The sequence below is a fragment of the Cydia amplana genome, chromosome 2 (assembly GCF_948474715.1).
Source record: "Cydia amplana chromosome 2, ilCydAmpl1.1, whole genome shotgun sequence".
Lineage (NCBI taxonomy): Eukaryota > Metazoa > Arthropoda > Insecta > Lepidoptera > Tortricidae > Cydia > Cydia amplana.
In genome coordinates this window covers 10,365,531-10,382,081 of record NC_086070.1, presented here as the reverse complement: position 1 = coordinate 10,382,081, position 16,551 = coordinate 10,365,531, and the positions used below count along the sequence as shown (strand labels likewise).

Here is a 16,551-nt window from a genome sequence, read left to right as displayed (position 1 = left end):
CCTGTTTACTATTTCTGAATAAATATGTACTTATTTATAAGTTAGGTTATATACATGTTATATACAATAAATATGGTCCCTTCGTTAAGTTTCTTCCCTTCCTGTTATTGTTGTTTTATTAATCTTAACGTGGTTTGCCAATTCTGGCAATTATAAGAATAAGAATAAGAATAATATTTATTAAAAGAAAAACCTTATTAATTATACTTGTTTAGTCTCATTTATCTCAGATTACTAGATCGATGGTCTGCGGCTTTTCCCTCTCTTTGAAGTTTACCATTCTCCTTAAATACTATACCTATAGTATAGGTACCACCTTAATTATGTCTATAAACAGAATATTGTTTGCCGTTATCCGTAATACAACAACGCCTCATTGTCTCTGAATATGACGTATGTCGTCACAAATGACGGACAGTTACGACAAAATATGTGCATAAGTTCCAAAAACCTCCTTTTACCCGTCAAGAGTGGTACAGCGAAGTCACCTCAAACAGCAATTACTTACCTCATTCATATTTATAAACACTATTTTAAGCTTTAGTGGTTCCTATTAGCATAATTCCCTTGTGTTCATGCGCGTGCGTCATTTATCCCTTCATCTCGACGTCTCAGCGGGCAACGAAAGTGTTATTATGAAGCCTTTAACCTTTTAAACTGGTTTGAATTTTAATAAGTTAATATGTCGATGCATCATTGACTAATAGCGAGTGTTTCAATAGTAATACTTGCAGATTTTCGCTTAAAGTCTCAGTGGGGTGCCGATGGGCTTAAAGTACCGGCCAGGTAATGTAGCGTAGGTAGGTATCCATTTAGTATTGTTGAAAAGAGTATCAAGTTTCAGAAAGGCAACGTGAAGGCAACACTACTGAATTTCAAGATAACCTTGATGTTGCGGTTGCCACTGTTCTTAAGAGTCCTTCATATCAGCATTAATTAAATGGTCCAAATTATTATTTATATTAATATGTATACTATGTTTATGGTACCTATATACATATATCTATTTTAACATAAATCATATTTTAAAAATGTAAATATTTAGCTATGTCGTAACGGCTGTGGTAACGGCCTACCGGATCTCTCAAGTGTTCCACTGCATGTCAATATTTTTTAAATAATAACAACTAATAATGATTTATATAACTTTAGAACATTTTTTGTGTTAGATGAAAAACAAGCTGATAACTATAATTCGCTAATCATTACAATACTGTGATTTAAATTAGCTTTTCAGTGTGGAAAGGTATAACGTGGACACCGGTGATAATATTTTAAAATAATATTAATGAAACTTCAGTTAAAGTGAATTAAGTATTATAATAATTTGTAAGGTTAAAGATTTGTTAAAGGATTTTCCTAACAGAAAATTTTCATATTAGCGAATTATCACATCCTGTTTTTTCATAATCATGTTCGCCTTTGTTTATTTCCTTCGCAATTATTTTAATATCATTATAATAATAACGATGTGGGATTAACTAGGTAATGCCCTGAAAAATTTAATGTGGTTTTTCTATTTTACTATGCAATACGTAATTTTTATCTCATGGTAGGGAAACAGAAACTCAAGCTATCGTGTCACACAGTATTCTAATAAATATCTTCGTCCTTAAGGATTTAGGAGCCAGCCCCGTGTGATTGGGTATTTAAGCTAGGTACCTATTTACACAAGTTTCCATGAGTTGCCAACCTTGTCATGCCGATAAAATTATATTTATTAAAATATACGTTTAACTATTTTAACAGCCTCTGGGAGCCGGGAGTATAGCTGAAGGGCCCGAGTTCAAAGTATATACCTGCGACATAATAACCACAAGCCTTATTGAGCTTATTAAGTTGAATTGGCCTTATTTGTGTAAGATTGTCCCATAAGTAACGTATCTATGATTTAGCATTTTTTTTCCTTTTTCTATAGGTAGGTAAGATACGTCTCATATCTTTCGGTTAAATCTTTCGACGAAAGTAAGGACACCAAGCAGGAAGAATTTCATACATTTACTTGCCATTTCCTATCTCTATCGCACGCGTATAATGATAATTATCATCAGCGTGACAACAACATAATTATGCGCGTGCGATAGAGATACGTAATGACAGGTCAATCTATGTATTCGTGCTTATATAGCGTCCTTATGTAAAGGACTAATAATTATAATCATAATCAGGAGTGTCAGGGTATTCAAAGGCTGGTGGCTTCTTGGTTGCGGTCGAAGAGTCTATTTCTCTTCTACTGCATTCATTCAACTGTTGTTCCAATTTCGCCAATTCTCGTGTGTATGATAATCTTATTGATTGCAGTTGTTGTTTTACTCTTCCTAGTACATACTTAGAATGTTCTAGGTCTCGCCTCATTTCTGAAAAGTAATAGTTTTATGACGTAAACAGTATAATAAAATGAATAAATTATCTTAAGTATTCTTAAGCATGGTAGCTTAAAACAAAGCTTTGGATCCTTTTAAAAGTCACCTAATTTCGCAACCTGTAGGTAGTTACAAAATATATTTTTTCGTAGTTGCTGTTTGTACTTCGTTCTTTCAACCTCTTCATGTTACATCATGTCAGTTTAGGTATATTTATGTTTAAGCTAGTGCTTAAATTCAGGAAACGTCCAGAGACTAATATGAAGGGTCCACGGAAAGAACATGTCTAGTCACATTTTTCGGAAAATGAGATTTTTATCTCAAAATGAAGAGCTCTTAATGAACTATTAGTTATATCTTTTGCTACCACTGTATAATAAATGTAACATAACTTTATTTTTAGTTAAATAATACCTGGTCACGGAATTACCATACGTTTTGACATTGTTCCAAATTTTAAAACCGCGATTACTCAAAATATCACTAGTGTGACTAGACATGTTCTTTCCGTGGACCCTTCATATAAGAGTGTCAGAAAATCCAATTCGTTGCTCAAAAATACATTTGATATAGTGCCTTGCTGCCAAATTATCCAATGTCAAGTTATAGGCATTAATTTAAACATTATAAATGAACACGAGGTCAAATGCAATTTCTTCAAACAATATGGATGATTTAAAAATACTTGCATATAATAAATTTATAGGTATATATTAATATAAATCGATTATCTATCATAACTTCTAGGATAACATATGAAAACAAATTCGTTTGTTATTGCTTAGTTATAAATTATTTATTCTTACTTACCACGTTTTGCACGACTAAGCTTTTGAAATGAGTTACGAAGACCTTTTTTATCCGTAGGTACGACTGTTATAGGATAGACAATTATGAATTCTGTAAAAAAAAGATACTTAAAACTTACGTCAATTTAATTTGAATTGACAACTCTTTTTTAACTAAGACAGTGTAATCTACTTTATTCTAAATTTAATTGTGTTGTTACGTTGTATTGTATTGAATTTTGATATCAACGACATCAACCATAGTTGTAAAGTACAAAAACCCAAGTTCCAAATATAAACACTCTAATCTATAATCTAATTTCTATTACACCTTATGTGTATAATTGCATGAATTCTATAGTAATTTAAATTGTATTTCTTTTTCCTTATTTTCTCGTAATGCATGTTAATTATAAGATGTAAATTTTTTTTTGAAAAGATGTGTCCCGCCGAGTTTGTTGCCGGTCCCATATTGGGATACCCTCCTCCAATTGAGGGGGGATTTAAATCTTCTCGGGGCAGAGGTGTAGGGTTGGAGCCGGTCTACCTAGCTTTATTTGACGTTCATAAGCGCATTGTAATTATGCCTACTTGAATAAACTATCTTTTATCTTATCTTATCTTAAACTTCCCACCTATAAATGGCTCTCGTAACATCATCATAGGTACAAAACCATTGACCCGCTGGGTATCCACCACTATTAGGGCGTTAAAAAAAATTTAAGTATGCATATAGGTATACCTACTTCAATTTTTTTATTATTATTAAGAAATAAAGAAACAAACGGTCATTTACAATTACAATTCAATCTAAGGATATATAATGGACATTCTAAACAAAAGTGTTTATTTTTATATTTTTTAACGTATATATTACTGTTTATGTTAAAATATTGTATTTTACTAAATAACGTAATTACCCAAATCCCACCAGGAGTACGCGCAGTTGATGATTGTAACAGTTAATAAAATTGTTAATGTATGGACCTTCATGTTCTGCTTATTGATAAGAAATAAAGGAAAATAAGTTAATTAACCACTAATCAATTACTGTCCTAGTAAATCATGCAGTTAATTCATTTAAAAATACATGCCTATATTTTTTTTTTTACATAATTAATAATCATAATCAGCCGTAGCCATATCAAAATTCAATTATGAGGTGTTTAATCAACGTTCTTGCTCAATATTTTCATACACTTTACAATAAAGTCGCCATGAGGATATCTACATTAACTATTTTGTCCATTTTCACAGTCAACAATTGTGTCAATACATTGCGGACATGCGGTAATAAGTTTATTTAATACATATTTTTACAGTATAGGAAGGTCAGAGTTTTTACTAAATAGAAAAATAAGTTTGGGACAAATTGTTGAGCGAGGTAAAATATAATGCCATGATTAACTCCTTTTTTATCGAATTGACTAGTCAGTTTTGCAAGAGGGTTTCATAATTCCATACATTTCCTATGTTTTTTGTTCGACAGATCCAAGGATACTTAGAACAAATACAATCGTGGGAACAGAAGGTATTCATACACAACAGCGTTTTCAAAAGCTTTGCGTTAAAAAGGGTAAGTTAAGTATCAGTAATGCAAAAGCAACAGTTTATGCAAAGTTAGCTTGATCCGAATAGCAATTTTTATTTTCTGCTTTTTACAGTTTTTAACTATGTTTTGGCTAGTAATAGTATAATATAACATTTCCGCACTATAACCCCGGGGTACACTTCCAAAGAGCAGTGAAAAACGGACTATATACCTAATAAAAGTAATATTAATTTCAACAAGTAGTAGTCTCGAGTTCGATTTAAATGTCACCAAGTACTTTCAGAATCATTAACACATATTATGTTCATAGTTTGGAACTATGACTTTTAACAAAGTTGCCTCCAGCAATCATACCACAGTAACATATGAGTTTCGATTCTTTTCTGAACGAATGTGAACCTTCTGTCATAAAACAGTTGAATAAGTCAAGATCTATACAGAATTAACACATGACACCTGTAGATGTTTTTGCTACAGTTTCCGTGCTAGATATTATTTTGGCATTAGACACTTGGCATTAGAATATCTGTTTATCTGTTATTTATATAAAATATATATACAGTGGTACTACTAAACTAACTTGGCATTAATATGCAATGTTTTATTTGTGTTTACTGTTTATAATAAGTTCAATAGAAACATAAACCCTATTTTATGTATATTATTTGGTATTACTTAAGAAACTAATTATGAAATCATTTTTTCAGATATGGCAAAAGATCTGACGCAAGCTGTGGTTACTCTCCATAAACTGAAAATTGATATAAATTATTTAAAAGGTTACATACCCGAGATACGAAAATTTAGAAAGATGTTAAACAGGTGTATTACTAGAATACCTATAACAACGACTACCACCACTACAACCACAACAACCACTACAACACGACCAACAACTACTACAACTACTACAACTACTACAACACGACCAACAACAACAACAACTACTACTACACGACCAACAACAACTACTACTACCACAACTCGACCGACGACAACAACAACTACAACAACTCGACCAACAACAACTACTACCACAACGCGTCCCACAACACGAAAAACAACAACTACAACACGACCCACAACACGGAAAACAACTACTACCACAACGCGTCCCACAACACGAAAAACAACAACTACAACACGACCCACAACACGAAAAATAACTACTACCACAACGCGTCCCACAACACGAAAAACAACTACTACCACAACGCGTCCCACAACAGTCACAACACGTAAAACAACAACTACAACACGACCCACAACACGAAAATCAACAACTACTACTACAACACGACCAAAAACTACTACAACGACACGTCCGACAACTCGAAAAACAACAACGACTACCACGACACGATCAACAACAACAAAAACTACAACACGACCCACAACACGAAAAACTACAACTACTACTACGACACGACCGACAACTACTACAACGACAAGGCCCACAACTCGAAAAACAACTACTACTACAACACGACCAGCAACTACGTCTACAACACGACCAACGACTAAAACAACAACCACAACACGACCAACAACCACGAAACGGCCGACAACAACAACCACAAAACAACATTCAACTACCACTCCTAGGACTACGACATTTTCAACGGAACAACCAATAACAACTACTGACCGAAGTCGTAGAACAAAACCAACGACACGTGATCCTATATGGGGTGAATATTATTAAGAGGTAATGAAAATTCACGATTCTCGCCTTCGGACAAAATAAATGTAAATATGATACCTACACTTGGAAAACTTCTTAATGCTTCACATAGGTATACTTATGAAGCACTAAGTAACAGGCAAAGTTTGACTTGTAAGTATTTTGTTTTCATGTATAGGTAAGTAGGTATGTTTCTTTGTATTGTATTTTATTTTGTAGTTTCACAGTGCCTTGGTTTTACTGTTGTGTTCCTTATTGGCTAATAAAAAAATACTCACTTAAATTGATGCCCTTTTTATGAGAACATAAATTATGTATGAGACCAAGAGGCAAATTCCTACTTACACCTGACATCAAAAAGATTTGCAAATGCCGTCCGAGCGAAATGAACGCGCGAATGATAACTAACTGACATCGTTTCGAAATCGTTTTGATGTCAGAAAATTAATATTTTTACCGTAAAATTTTGCTTATGTATTATTACAGTTATCGTAAATTTACCTACTAATTATAAAATGTATGGGAACGAATAGGTGCGATTTAGAATTCTATCTCGAACATCATTATTATTATTTTTTACTTAAAAACATTAAATATAAGTAAGTAAGTATAAAACAGTAAAGCCTTTTTGATATTAATTATTTTGATTTTTTCCATTTTATTGTGATAGTAGGCTGGTAATTTGTATCGACTAAACTTTATGTTCTAAGTTCATCATGTCTCATCAATCATCATACCTATTGTAGGTAGTGATTTATAAATAATAAATAACATTATAAAATAAAAATTCTAATTGTTTTTTTTTGAACACACATAATTATCGGCTTCAAACTTAAAAAAATTGATCACGTCTTGATACTAGTACTAGTACGCGTGATCCGATGGTCCCACTACCATGTGGTCTAAGAAAACGTCAGTTTTAATAGTCCTATTAGTTAATCGGACTAAGCGGAAAGAAAGTTCATGTGGTCCGATTGGTAGGACAAAGGCAGAAGGACCACGTGGTCAGGGAAATTTCATCTATGGAAATAAGAAATCAATAAATTCATTTATTTATTTGCGTTTTACTATATCTAAGGTTATTTAAAACCCATAAATCACATAATCAATGACAATGTTTTCAACTGAAAGTTGCATTCAGCCTTGCATTATCACTTTTCACGCTTAGGAAAAAATCTTTGATACGTGCACGCCGGGCACATTGAGTTTGTGATATTAGTAATTGTGAAAACAATGGCTGGCATAATTATCTACCATAGAGAAACAAATGAAAAAAAAAGGAACTTCTAATTACACCCTTTAAATTAGATTCGTGTGATGAGTGTATAATTTAAAAACAAAGATTTAAAACCAATAAAACACCTCCCGACTGCGCGACCGATCGCTCCCACAAATGTGTGTACACACCACAGAAACACGAATCGACCAAGCGAGCTCACGAAAGAAATACAATGTCGGTATCATTTCCACATGATAAATTAACATTCGCGAATAAAGCCCGAGGTGTTATTTGCAAATCAGTCGAAGACCTGCCAAAAATCAATTATGTGGTTCGTAATTAACATTCTGGTAAGTGAGGTTTTTTCTACATTGCCTATGGTAAACCCAGCATGAGAGCCCATGCATTAGTTTATTTTGTCATTATTATCATTGTAAATAATGTTAACGCTGGGTGGGATGCTGTTAAGGCTAAGAGATACTTTGTTTAAAATATTCAAACGTAAACTATGGATTACCATTATTTGTTCTTTTTTTTATTGATAAGTAAATTATTTAACCCAGTTAAAGCGCCTCTCATAGCTTGTAAACCCAACGAGATTTTATTTAACTTTCGCCTAGTTGCTAATTTTCAGTCATATATTTACAGTCAAGGAGATCCTTTGACAACACATATGTACATTGAAAGTCATCGAATGTCACATTATGATTCGTGAAATCTATAAAACAACTATTTATTTCATGTTTTTGGGGTTAGGCCCATAATAAAATATATAAATATGGCGTCCTCATTCACATCTCAAGAGTATCGTCAGGCACAACAATATTACCCTACACAGCCACGGACATAAACAAAAACCACCATTGCTCGTTTTCTCAAGGACTACTTTCATTAACATGGATGATATAAAATCACATAATTATCACGTCGCGTATGCCCCGTGATCGCTACATTCTGGAAATCCTCCAAACCACGTCACTTGTAAGGTAATTCGCTCGTTTTCTATGTTACAGGTACGTCGATCCGCCTTGGCATAAATCGGCGTATGGGTTACGTTGGTGTTCCAACAAAACACCGTCTGGCACTTCGTAGCGTCGACTATGGTACTCTTAATTACTTTTCAATATTATGTACATATATTTGGTCAAACCAAATTTGTCAGTAAATAAGAACAAAAAATCTATACTCATCCTTTTCTTTTGGGTGCTAGTACTAGTGTAAGACAAAGATAGTATGATTATCTCTGTCTATGTTTGAAATGAGACAGTCCTTTGGCAAACTATACGAGGGGCGTTCAATAAAAAGTGAGAATGAGTATGTTATATACAACTTTTATTAAATGTTATTTTATTTTTCGACATAGTCACCTTTTAGCATAATACACTTAGTATATCTTTTTTCTAAACTTAATATTCCATTTCTAACAAAGGTTTTATCTTGAGTACTTAAAAAATCTTGTACTGCAGCGACTACCGCGTCGTCGTCTTCAAATTTCTTGCCTCTTAGGTATTTCTTCAATCTCGGAAATAGGTAGAAATCACTAGGGGCGAGGTCTGGTGAATACGGAGGATGCTTAAGGATATCGAACCCAGCATCACGTATTGCAGCCATTGCAACGGCGGACTTGTGTGCCGGTGCATTGTCCTGATGGAACAACACAATTTTCGATAGTTTACCTCGCCGTTTTTCACGGATCTCATTGCGCAATGTTGCTATTTGTTTGGCATATAAAGAGCCCGTAATAGTGGCTCCATGCTCGAGATACTCAATCACTACGACCCCTTTACCATCCCAAAAAACAGAGCCCATGACCTTATCGGCAGATGGGCCCACCTTGAATTTCTTCGGAGTTGGAGATGATGGCCTTTTCCATGTCATAGACTGCAGTTTCGTTTCAGGGTCGTAATGATGGAGCCATGTTTCGTCCATTGTTATAAATCGCGCCAAAAAAAGTTCCCGGTCTTGCTGTATCAGGTCCAAAGCTTCTTGACAAATCTCGACTCTAGTTTGTTTTTGCGTGTCAGTAAGCATTCTGGGTACCCAACGCGCTGATACCTTTTTCATACCCAAGCGTTCATGTAAAATATTATGCACGCTCCCCGTTGAAATCTTTACATTTTCAGCAATAAAACGAACCGTGACACGACGATCCGCCAAAACTAAGTTTTCGACTTTTTTCACAATTTCTTCAGTTACTGCTGTAGTAGGGCGTCCGGAGCGGGGGTCATCCATGGTCGATGTTCTTCCACGTCTAAATTCGGCGCACCAACGTGTAACTGTCGAATACGGAGGAGCATTAGACCTTAAAGTGTCCCGTAAATCTAAATTGACTTGGTCCGTATAAAAATTTTTCAAACACAAGTATTTAATAACGGCGCGCAGTTCAATTTTCTCCATTTTCGCTAACGTACTCAACAGCATCGCAAAGAAATCGCCGTATTTTTTTTTTTAAACAAAAAACAGTTAGTTTTTTTTTCATGGCAATCAGCTAGGTAGATTAGCTTTACCGGCCAGTATTTACTTTCCTAATATTTAAAGAGTTTGCATCTCATTCTCATTATATATTGAACGCCCCTCGTAACTGACAATTCGAAAACTTTTTTAAACTTATGCCTGAGTTTTCTCATCACAGAAATATATAAAAAAACCTCTAAGTATATTTTTTCGTCACTTTGAGCTTTGAGTGAACATCGAGAAATTAAATTTCGCTATCTGCTTGTGTCTATCGTGACGATTAAAAATTGAAATTAGATTTTCGATGGTTTGTAACCAGATGGTGAGAGAAGTTTCTCTTTTTAACCCTAAATCACGTTTAAAGTAGCGAGGACATGTTTTAGGGAGATGTGATTGGAAGTGTGTGCGTACTGGCTTAAATGTTAATGGACTAAAAGATACTTAACCATCCAGATGATAAAATAAATAAAAATATCTAATATATATATATATATATGTTTAAATAATTAATTATATGAATATAATTATTAATCAATCAGCGTAGGGTTTTTATTAGAAACGACAAAGGAAAAAACTAAATTCCGAGAAGCAGCCTTTGCAACAAAACACTAATACCATATCATTATGTACTTACTTTCAGAAATGCAATCAAACATTGCATATATGCACTCAGCTATTCTGCAATTTAAAAGTGATATCAATAAATTGAAGTCTTACATACCCTATTTACACACGTTTGAACAGCTTTTGGCCGATTGCGAAGCTATGCAAATACCTTTGGCCGTACCAACAACCACAACACCTTCAGTTGTAAATGGACCGACGTATCCTACAGAACCTCCTAGATACAACCAATGGGTCTGGTACGATCCATACAAAGTTAAACATATCAGGCACCACCACAAAGACCACAACCGACACAACAGGCACAACCGACACAACCGACACAACAGACACAACCGACACGAACATAGAGGATATTCGAAGCATCAAGATAGACCAGATATTAATTGAATGTTCAATTTCACAAAATAATCAATTGAACCATGGCAATGCAAAAGAACTTGTGGTTTTATTTATGACTAACTTCTCCAAAAACAAACCTTGTTCACAAACAAACATAACTTCAGTGTCCACGCACCATTACACGCCAAAGTATTTGTAAAATAGGTAAGTAATCAAATAGTCGTATATAAATGTTTATTTGGTTTGGACCTCGTTGGGATTTCATTGTATGCCACGTGACTGTGTTTTAATAATCTTCAAGGAGATACTCGTACATCAAGTAAGCAAGCTTTCCTAAATTGTTTGGACAGTTGTGTCATCCTGAATAACCTCATAGTAGTTATTGAAGAAAACAAATAAATGTTTTATTACGAGTAAATGGTCAAATCTTACACACAATTTGCCTTGGCCAATTTCCCGTGGATACGGGAATTATGAGCCATACTTATACCGGACTTCATTTAAATATATATATAGAGAATTTCTAAATATAAAATAACAATTACCAGTTTTCTGTCGCTCGTGACGACATCTCAAAACAATTTTAAGTGCATAAAGCGATGTCAAGATTAATGTTTATTTTCAATATAATAAAATTATTATATGCAGTGTTTGCTTTATGTATGATAGAGACCACCCGCTAGCTGCGTAAGAGAGCGCGCATTCGAAAGATCTTTGTGCTAACAGTTGGTTTGCCTCAAACAAACATAACAAAACAAACAGACTGGCAATTGAGGAAAGCGGTCGCATCTGATTTTTTATTTCTTTGCTGTCGGGAGGTGGTTTACAATTTAACACAAAAGAGAAAGCTTTTTCCAACATTCTGGGTTATTATTCGCTTTTTATACTTCTTCGTAACATTTTTTTTTATTCAAGCTCACTCTCGCTTAGCATAAATGAGCAAATTTTAATTTATGCAATGGTTACTTATTACATATTAAATACTTTCTGTGTTGTTAGGCATATCATCGTCGTTATCCCATACATGTTCAAAATACGTACACAGCACTTTTATAGGTTTCCTCCAAGCATCAAAGGGTCTACTGCAAAAATCTAAATTTCGTTATCTGCCTCTCTGTCACCCATGCATATCCGAGAAATAGAGAGGCAAATAACGAAATTACGATTTTCGTTTCTTGAGATAGGCCCTCAGGATCTCCACAACGAATAGTCGTCAGCTGTTATCCAACGACTCTCCGTCGCGGAGGCGTCAGCGCGTAATAAAAAAGTATTTGTATTTTGATCAAATCGAGGCATAAATATAACACTTAAATCTAACTGTCGCTTCAGAATTCACATAAAGCGTCACTAACGACATTATCGTTGTGAAGGGGTCGAGCTCCGACGACGGGGGAACTTAACCGAAAAAATAGTTTCCGACTGCTACTTGTACATATTATGTACGCTGGTGAAGTGTGCCACAATTAAAGATAATGATAAACTTTATTTAGAATTTAGGTGTAGTTGTCTACATTTGCTAGTCTTAACTTGAACTTTAGACTTGCCTGCTGTCAAATTACGTAACCTGAACCAATTGATATTTTTTGTAAGCATGATGTGCACGCATTGCACATTTCCGCTACATGATATATGTATGCAGGTCAAAATAATAATATGCCACACCTACGTTGCTCAGGTAAAAATGCCCGCATCAAATATTATAAATAATTCAAATAGCTCGACGATGATGTTGCTATATTTATGGTCGGCGCACCAGCAATTGTTTAAAACAAAAACAGTCAAATTTAAACAAATCACAGCATAGCCTATGCATAAGATTGAAATGTAGGTTATTGGACCCCATACATTCCCTTTAGACGCATAAAACCACAAACGCGAAATACCAATCCCAGGTTTTTTGGTATTTTGCGGACTTCTAAAAAATATTACGCAAAACGCCAACTACGCATAATACCACAAACGCGAAATACCAACCTGACGTGTTGTGGTGTTTGGCGATTTTATTACGCAATATACCAAACACTTACAATACCACAAACGCGAAATACCAACTGGAACTTGTAAAATATAATATTTACAATCGAAGTATAATACCTTTCATCAACAACAGCCATTCGTTATCTAAAGAGGTTTCATTTTATAAGGAAGTGAAGTTAGGATTTCCCTTTAGACGCATAAAACCACAAACGCGATATACCAATCCCAGGTTTTTTGGTATTTTGCGGACTTCTAAAAAATATTACGCAAAACGCCAACTACGCATAATACCACAAACGCGAAATACCAACCTGACGTGTTGTGGTGTTTGGCGATTTTATTACGCAATATACCAAACACTTACAATACCACAAACGCGAAATACCAACTGGAACTTGTAAAATATAATATTTACAATCGAAGTATAATACCTTTCATCAACAACAGCCATTCGTTATCTAAAGAGGTTTCATTTTATAAGGAAGTGAAGTTCTTATTTCATGTGACTTTGAATGTCAAAGCTATAACTATAAATAGTTTTAATACATAAGATTTCGAACCTATGGTTTCCAAAACGGCCGACTTATTTTGAAACTGTAGTCTACAGACGGCAAGGCGGACATGCATCTAGTTGGTATTTCGCGTATCGTGTTAGTTGGCATTTCGCGTACTGTGATAGGTGGTATTCCGCATACATGGTATTTAGCGTGATTTGTGTTTTGCGTAATTTCATGTTGGCGTTATGCGTAGTTGGTGTTTTGCGTAGTTGGTGTTTCGCTTAAGTGGTTTTTTGCGTAGAGTTGGTGATTCGCGTTTGTGGTTTTATGCGTCTAAAGGATACATTCCACGACTCTTCTCTTTCCGAACAGACTAATAAATGTTTTGCCAGTCGATAATAACAAGCTCCGTTCAGCGGGATAGAGACCGCAACACGCCGTTAAACTTTTTAACGTTACAGCTCCAATCCTGTTCTAAGTATTTGGTTTTAGTAGTATTTCTACAGATTAACTGCAAGTCTAGATTCTGCTTTGATTACGCATTAGGTAAATTGTCATAATATATATATTTTCCTGATAAATACGGTACCTACTTATTTTAACATATCCAAATAACATTTATTATAGAAACTTAAATATAAATACAAACTAAAAATATAAAAAAATAACTACTTACTAAAACCCGTCCCGGGCTGTCCCCAACGCAAAGGTGCCCATCACGCTCGCTGTATTGCCGCATTGGATTGCGATGGACAGCCTTTGCATTAGGAAAAACCCGGAGCGGGGGTCAAGGCCCCTTTCAATCAGGCGACGACCCAGCTCACGGAGGAAGGTCTTACCCTCAGCGCACCAGCAACCCGAAGTCTGAACAGCGAGGGAGACGAATAAATACCCGCTCAGCGCCGAGTATATATCTTTTTTAAGGGACGCCGCGTGCTCAGCAGCCGCTCTTGCATACCGCATTGTGCACATAAAATTTACAACTGATGTGCAAAAATAATCATTTGTCGCTCATTGACAGAGAAAAATTAACAAAATGAATTAAATTTCACCATAAATCATTTACCGTTAGTCGGTGATTATGATTACACACTTACGTTATAATTTTAGTCTTGTCTTGTCTAGCTTCGATTAATCGTAGAAACTCCTAGTACGTACGTGCGCGATTTGAGATCCGCTCGACGATAACACGCCGCACGCCAAGGGATGGCACCGACGCCGCCGGCCTATTTCTAATTTAAAATATCAACCAGATAAGTGCAGTTTTAGCACTTGGTGCCACCTAGTCAAGACGTTAATTATCATAAATATTAATCTTTATGCATTGTCATGTAACTTCACTTCAGGGCTATTCCTGTAGGAGTGAAACCTAGAGTCCGAATATTTTGCACCACTAAATTAGGAACAAATAAATAGGCCAGGTACTTAATAGTAACAAATTTTTATTTTTGCATCGGTATAGGTAGCTATTAACTATAGCTACCTATACCGATGCAAAAATAACTTGCAACTGACGCGCACATCTAGCGTCTCTGACACTAGTCAGAGACGCTAGATGTGCGCGTCAGTTGCAAGCACTATATATCATAAAACAGTTTATAGACACACAAAATTTCAAACTATACCTATTATGACACTCCATATCATTAAACAAGATTTTTTTAACCATTTAACAAAAAAGGAGACAAGGAATGTGACGGTACAAATGTTCGCTGTAAATGCGTAAGTCTCGGTAGCTCAGTTTGTAGAGCGGCGAGCTGGTATCCCGAGACGCGAGTTCGAGTCTCGCCCTAGACAGTGAGTTCTTCCACTGTTCCTCTATTTCTAAGCATTATAAACATTTTACGCTAAATATATACTTTCTAGTAGATACATTGTGCAATGTACGAGTAGGGGGGTCCCGTTGTTTCCCATATAGTTTTAAGTCATAATGTATTGTTTGTCATATTATCATTAGTCATAAAACTGAAACCGTTAACATTTCAGGATTTTCGTTAGGTTATCCTATAGATAGGTTAGGTTAGGTTAGGTTTGTTTTATGGCAATTCTGAAAATTAATTATGACTAACGAAAATTCGGGCAAACAATGCATTATGGCTTAAAACTATTTGGGAACCAATAGAGACCCACGAGTAGGTCTTTGAGCGAATCAAACCGACAAATATATAGTCCAAATAGGTGAAACCAATTGACTACGGAAACCTAAAAAAAAACAGGGTTTTCCACTAATACCCCTAAGGAACACCTTCTCGTTAAGTCACCTGTATTAAATTGCATTGTTGCATGAATTAATATGATAGTCGCCTTGTTGCATAACACCATTCATTAGGGTTTTATCTCGCAGGAAGGCGTCGCGATGATATATTGCCCGCTCGAAATTGGTACTTCATTTCAATTTATGTAGGATACCTAGAAAGTCATAAATAATTTGGAAATACGATATTCGGTATTCGCTAGTTGAAATCTCGATTTAGCAATAGCAGAGTCTAATAAATAGAGAAGACTGGTAACCCACATACACCGCAGTGAAAATATTACATGTTTTAGATAACGGCAAATATTATTTGTACCTTTTAGTTATTTCGGTATGAAAACTTCCATCTTACTGCTAATTATATTTTTTCATTTTGAGCCCTTATTATACGCCATTCAATAAATACATATTATATGCCTAAAATAATTTAATGTTCTCGTACTTTTATGCATCAGGACAGCGACCAAGAAAGTCGGATTGTACGTTTATGTCATAACAACAGTAGGTATGTGACAGATTTTATACGTATAAAGCTAAAATGGAAAGCTACATGAAGAACGTGCCGAACATGGTGTTGTATGGGAGTTGTTCGTCTTGAATATTTACTAGTCTCTGGTAATTGCTACATTAACATTATTTTAGTAATGGCTCTGTGAGCTGTAAATCTTGCAAATTCCCATGAATCCGTCATGTTAAAAACTGAATTGAAAAAAAAAACATGACAAAGTTTCACGATAATCAGATGAGAAATGTCACCTGTAGAGAAAAGCATCCGGACATACGAAAGCATTTTTACC

The 16,551-nt window shown here is 35.0% G+C and overlaps 2 protein-coding genes and 1 long non-coding RNA gene across 3 annotated transcripts; 2 read left to right on the top strand and 1 right to left on the bottom strand.

Moving 5' to 3' along the window:
- Positions 1-2,128: 2,128 nt before the first annotated feature.
- On the bottom strand, positions 2,129-4,252 carry LOC134662130 (uncharacterized). The gene is made up of 3 exons (XM_063518400.1): positions 4,072-4,252; positions 3,174-3,263; positions 2,129-2,357 (listed from the first exon to the last, which is right to left on the bottom strand). The coding sequence occupies exons 1-3, from the start codon at positions 4,142-4,144 to the stop codon at positions 2,146-2,148; spliced, it is 375 nt and encodes a 124-aa protein (XP_063374470.1). The 5' UTR covers positions 4,145-4,252; the 3' UTR covers positions 2,129-2,145.
- A 71-nt stretch (positions 4,253-4,323) lies between these two features.
- Positions 4,324-6,408, top strand: LOC134655294 (salivary glue protein Sgs-3-like). The gene is made up of 3 exons (XM_063510748.1): positions 4,324-4,441; positions 4,641-4,727; positions 5,411-6,408. Exons 1-3 carry the CDS (start codon positions 4,369-4,371, stop codon positions 6,406-6,408), a joined length of 1,158 nt encoding a protein of 385 aa, XP_063366818.1. The 5' UTR covers positions 4,324-4,368.
- Positions 6,409-7,898: 1,490 nt separating this feature from the next.
- On the top strand, positions 7,899-10,902 carry LOC134658803 (uncharacterized). Its single transcript, XR_010097738.1, has 3 exons — positions 7,899-7,956; positions 8,620-8,709; positions 10,701-10,902. It is a non-coding gene; the product is annotated as an uncharacterized LOC134658803 (long non-coding RNA).
- The last annotated feature ends 5,649 nt before the right edge of the window (positions 10,903-16,551 follow it).

Coding starts and splice junctions, on each gene's coding strand:
- LOC134662130 (XM_063518400.1), bottom strand. CDS start 4,144: ATGAAGGTCCATACATTAACAATTTTATTAACTGTTACAATCATCAAC. Junction 3,264..4,071: donor GTACTCCTGGTGGGATTTGG/GTAATTACGTTA, acceptor TTTTTTTTACAG/AATTCATAATTGTCTATCCT. Junction 2,358..3,173: donor GCTTAGTCGTGCAAAACGTG/GTAAGTAAGAAT, acceptor ATTACTTTTCAG/AAATGAGGCGAGACCTAGAA.
- LOC134655294 (XM_063510748.1), top strand. CDS start 4,369: ATGAGGATATCTACATTAACTATTTTGTCCATTTTCACAGTCAACAAT. Junction 4,442..4,640: donor CAATACATTGCGGACATGCG/GTAATAAGTTTA, acceptor TTTGTTCGACAG/ATCCAAGGATACTTAGAACA. Junction 4,728..5,410: donor AAAGCTTTGCGTTAAAAAGG/GTAAGTTAAGTA, acceptor TCATTTTTTCAG/ATATGGCAAAAGATCTGACG.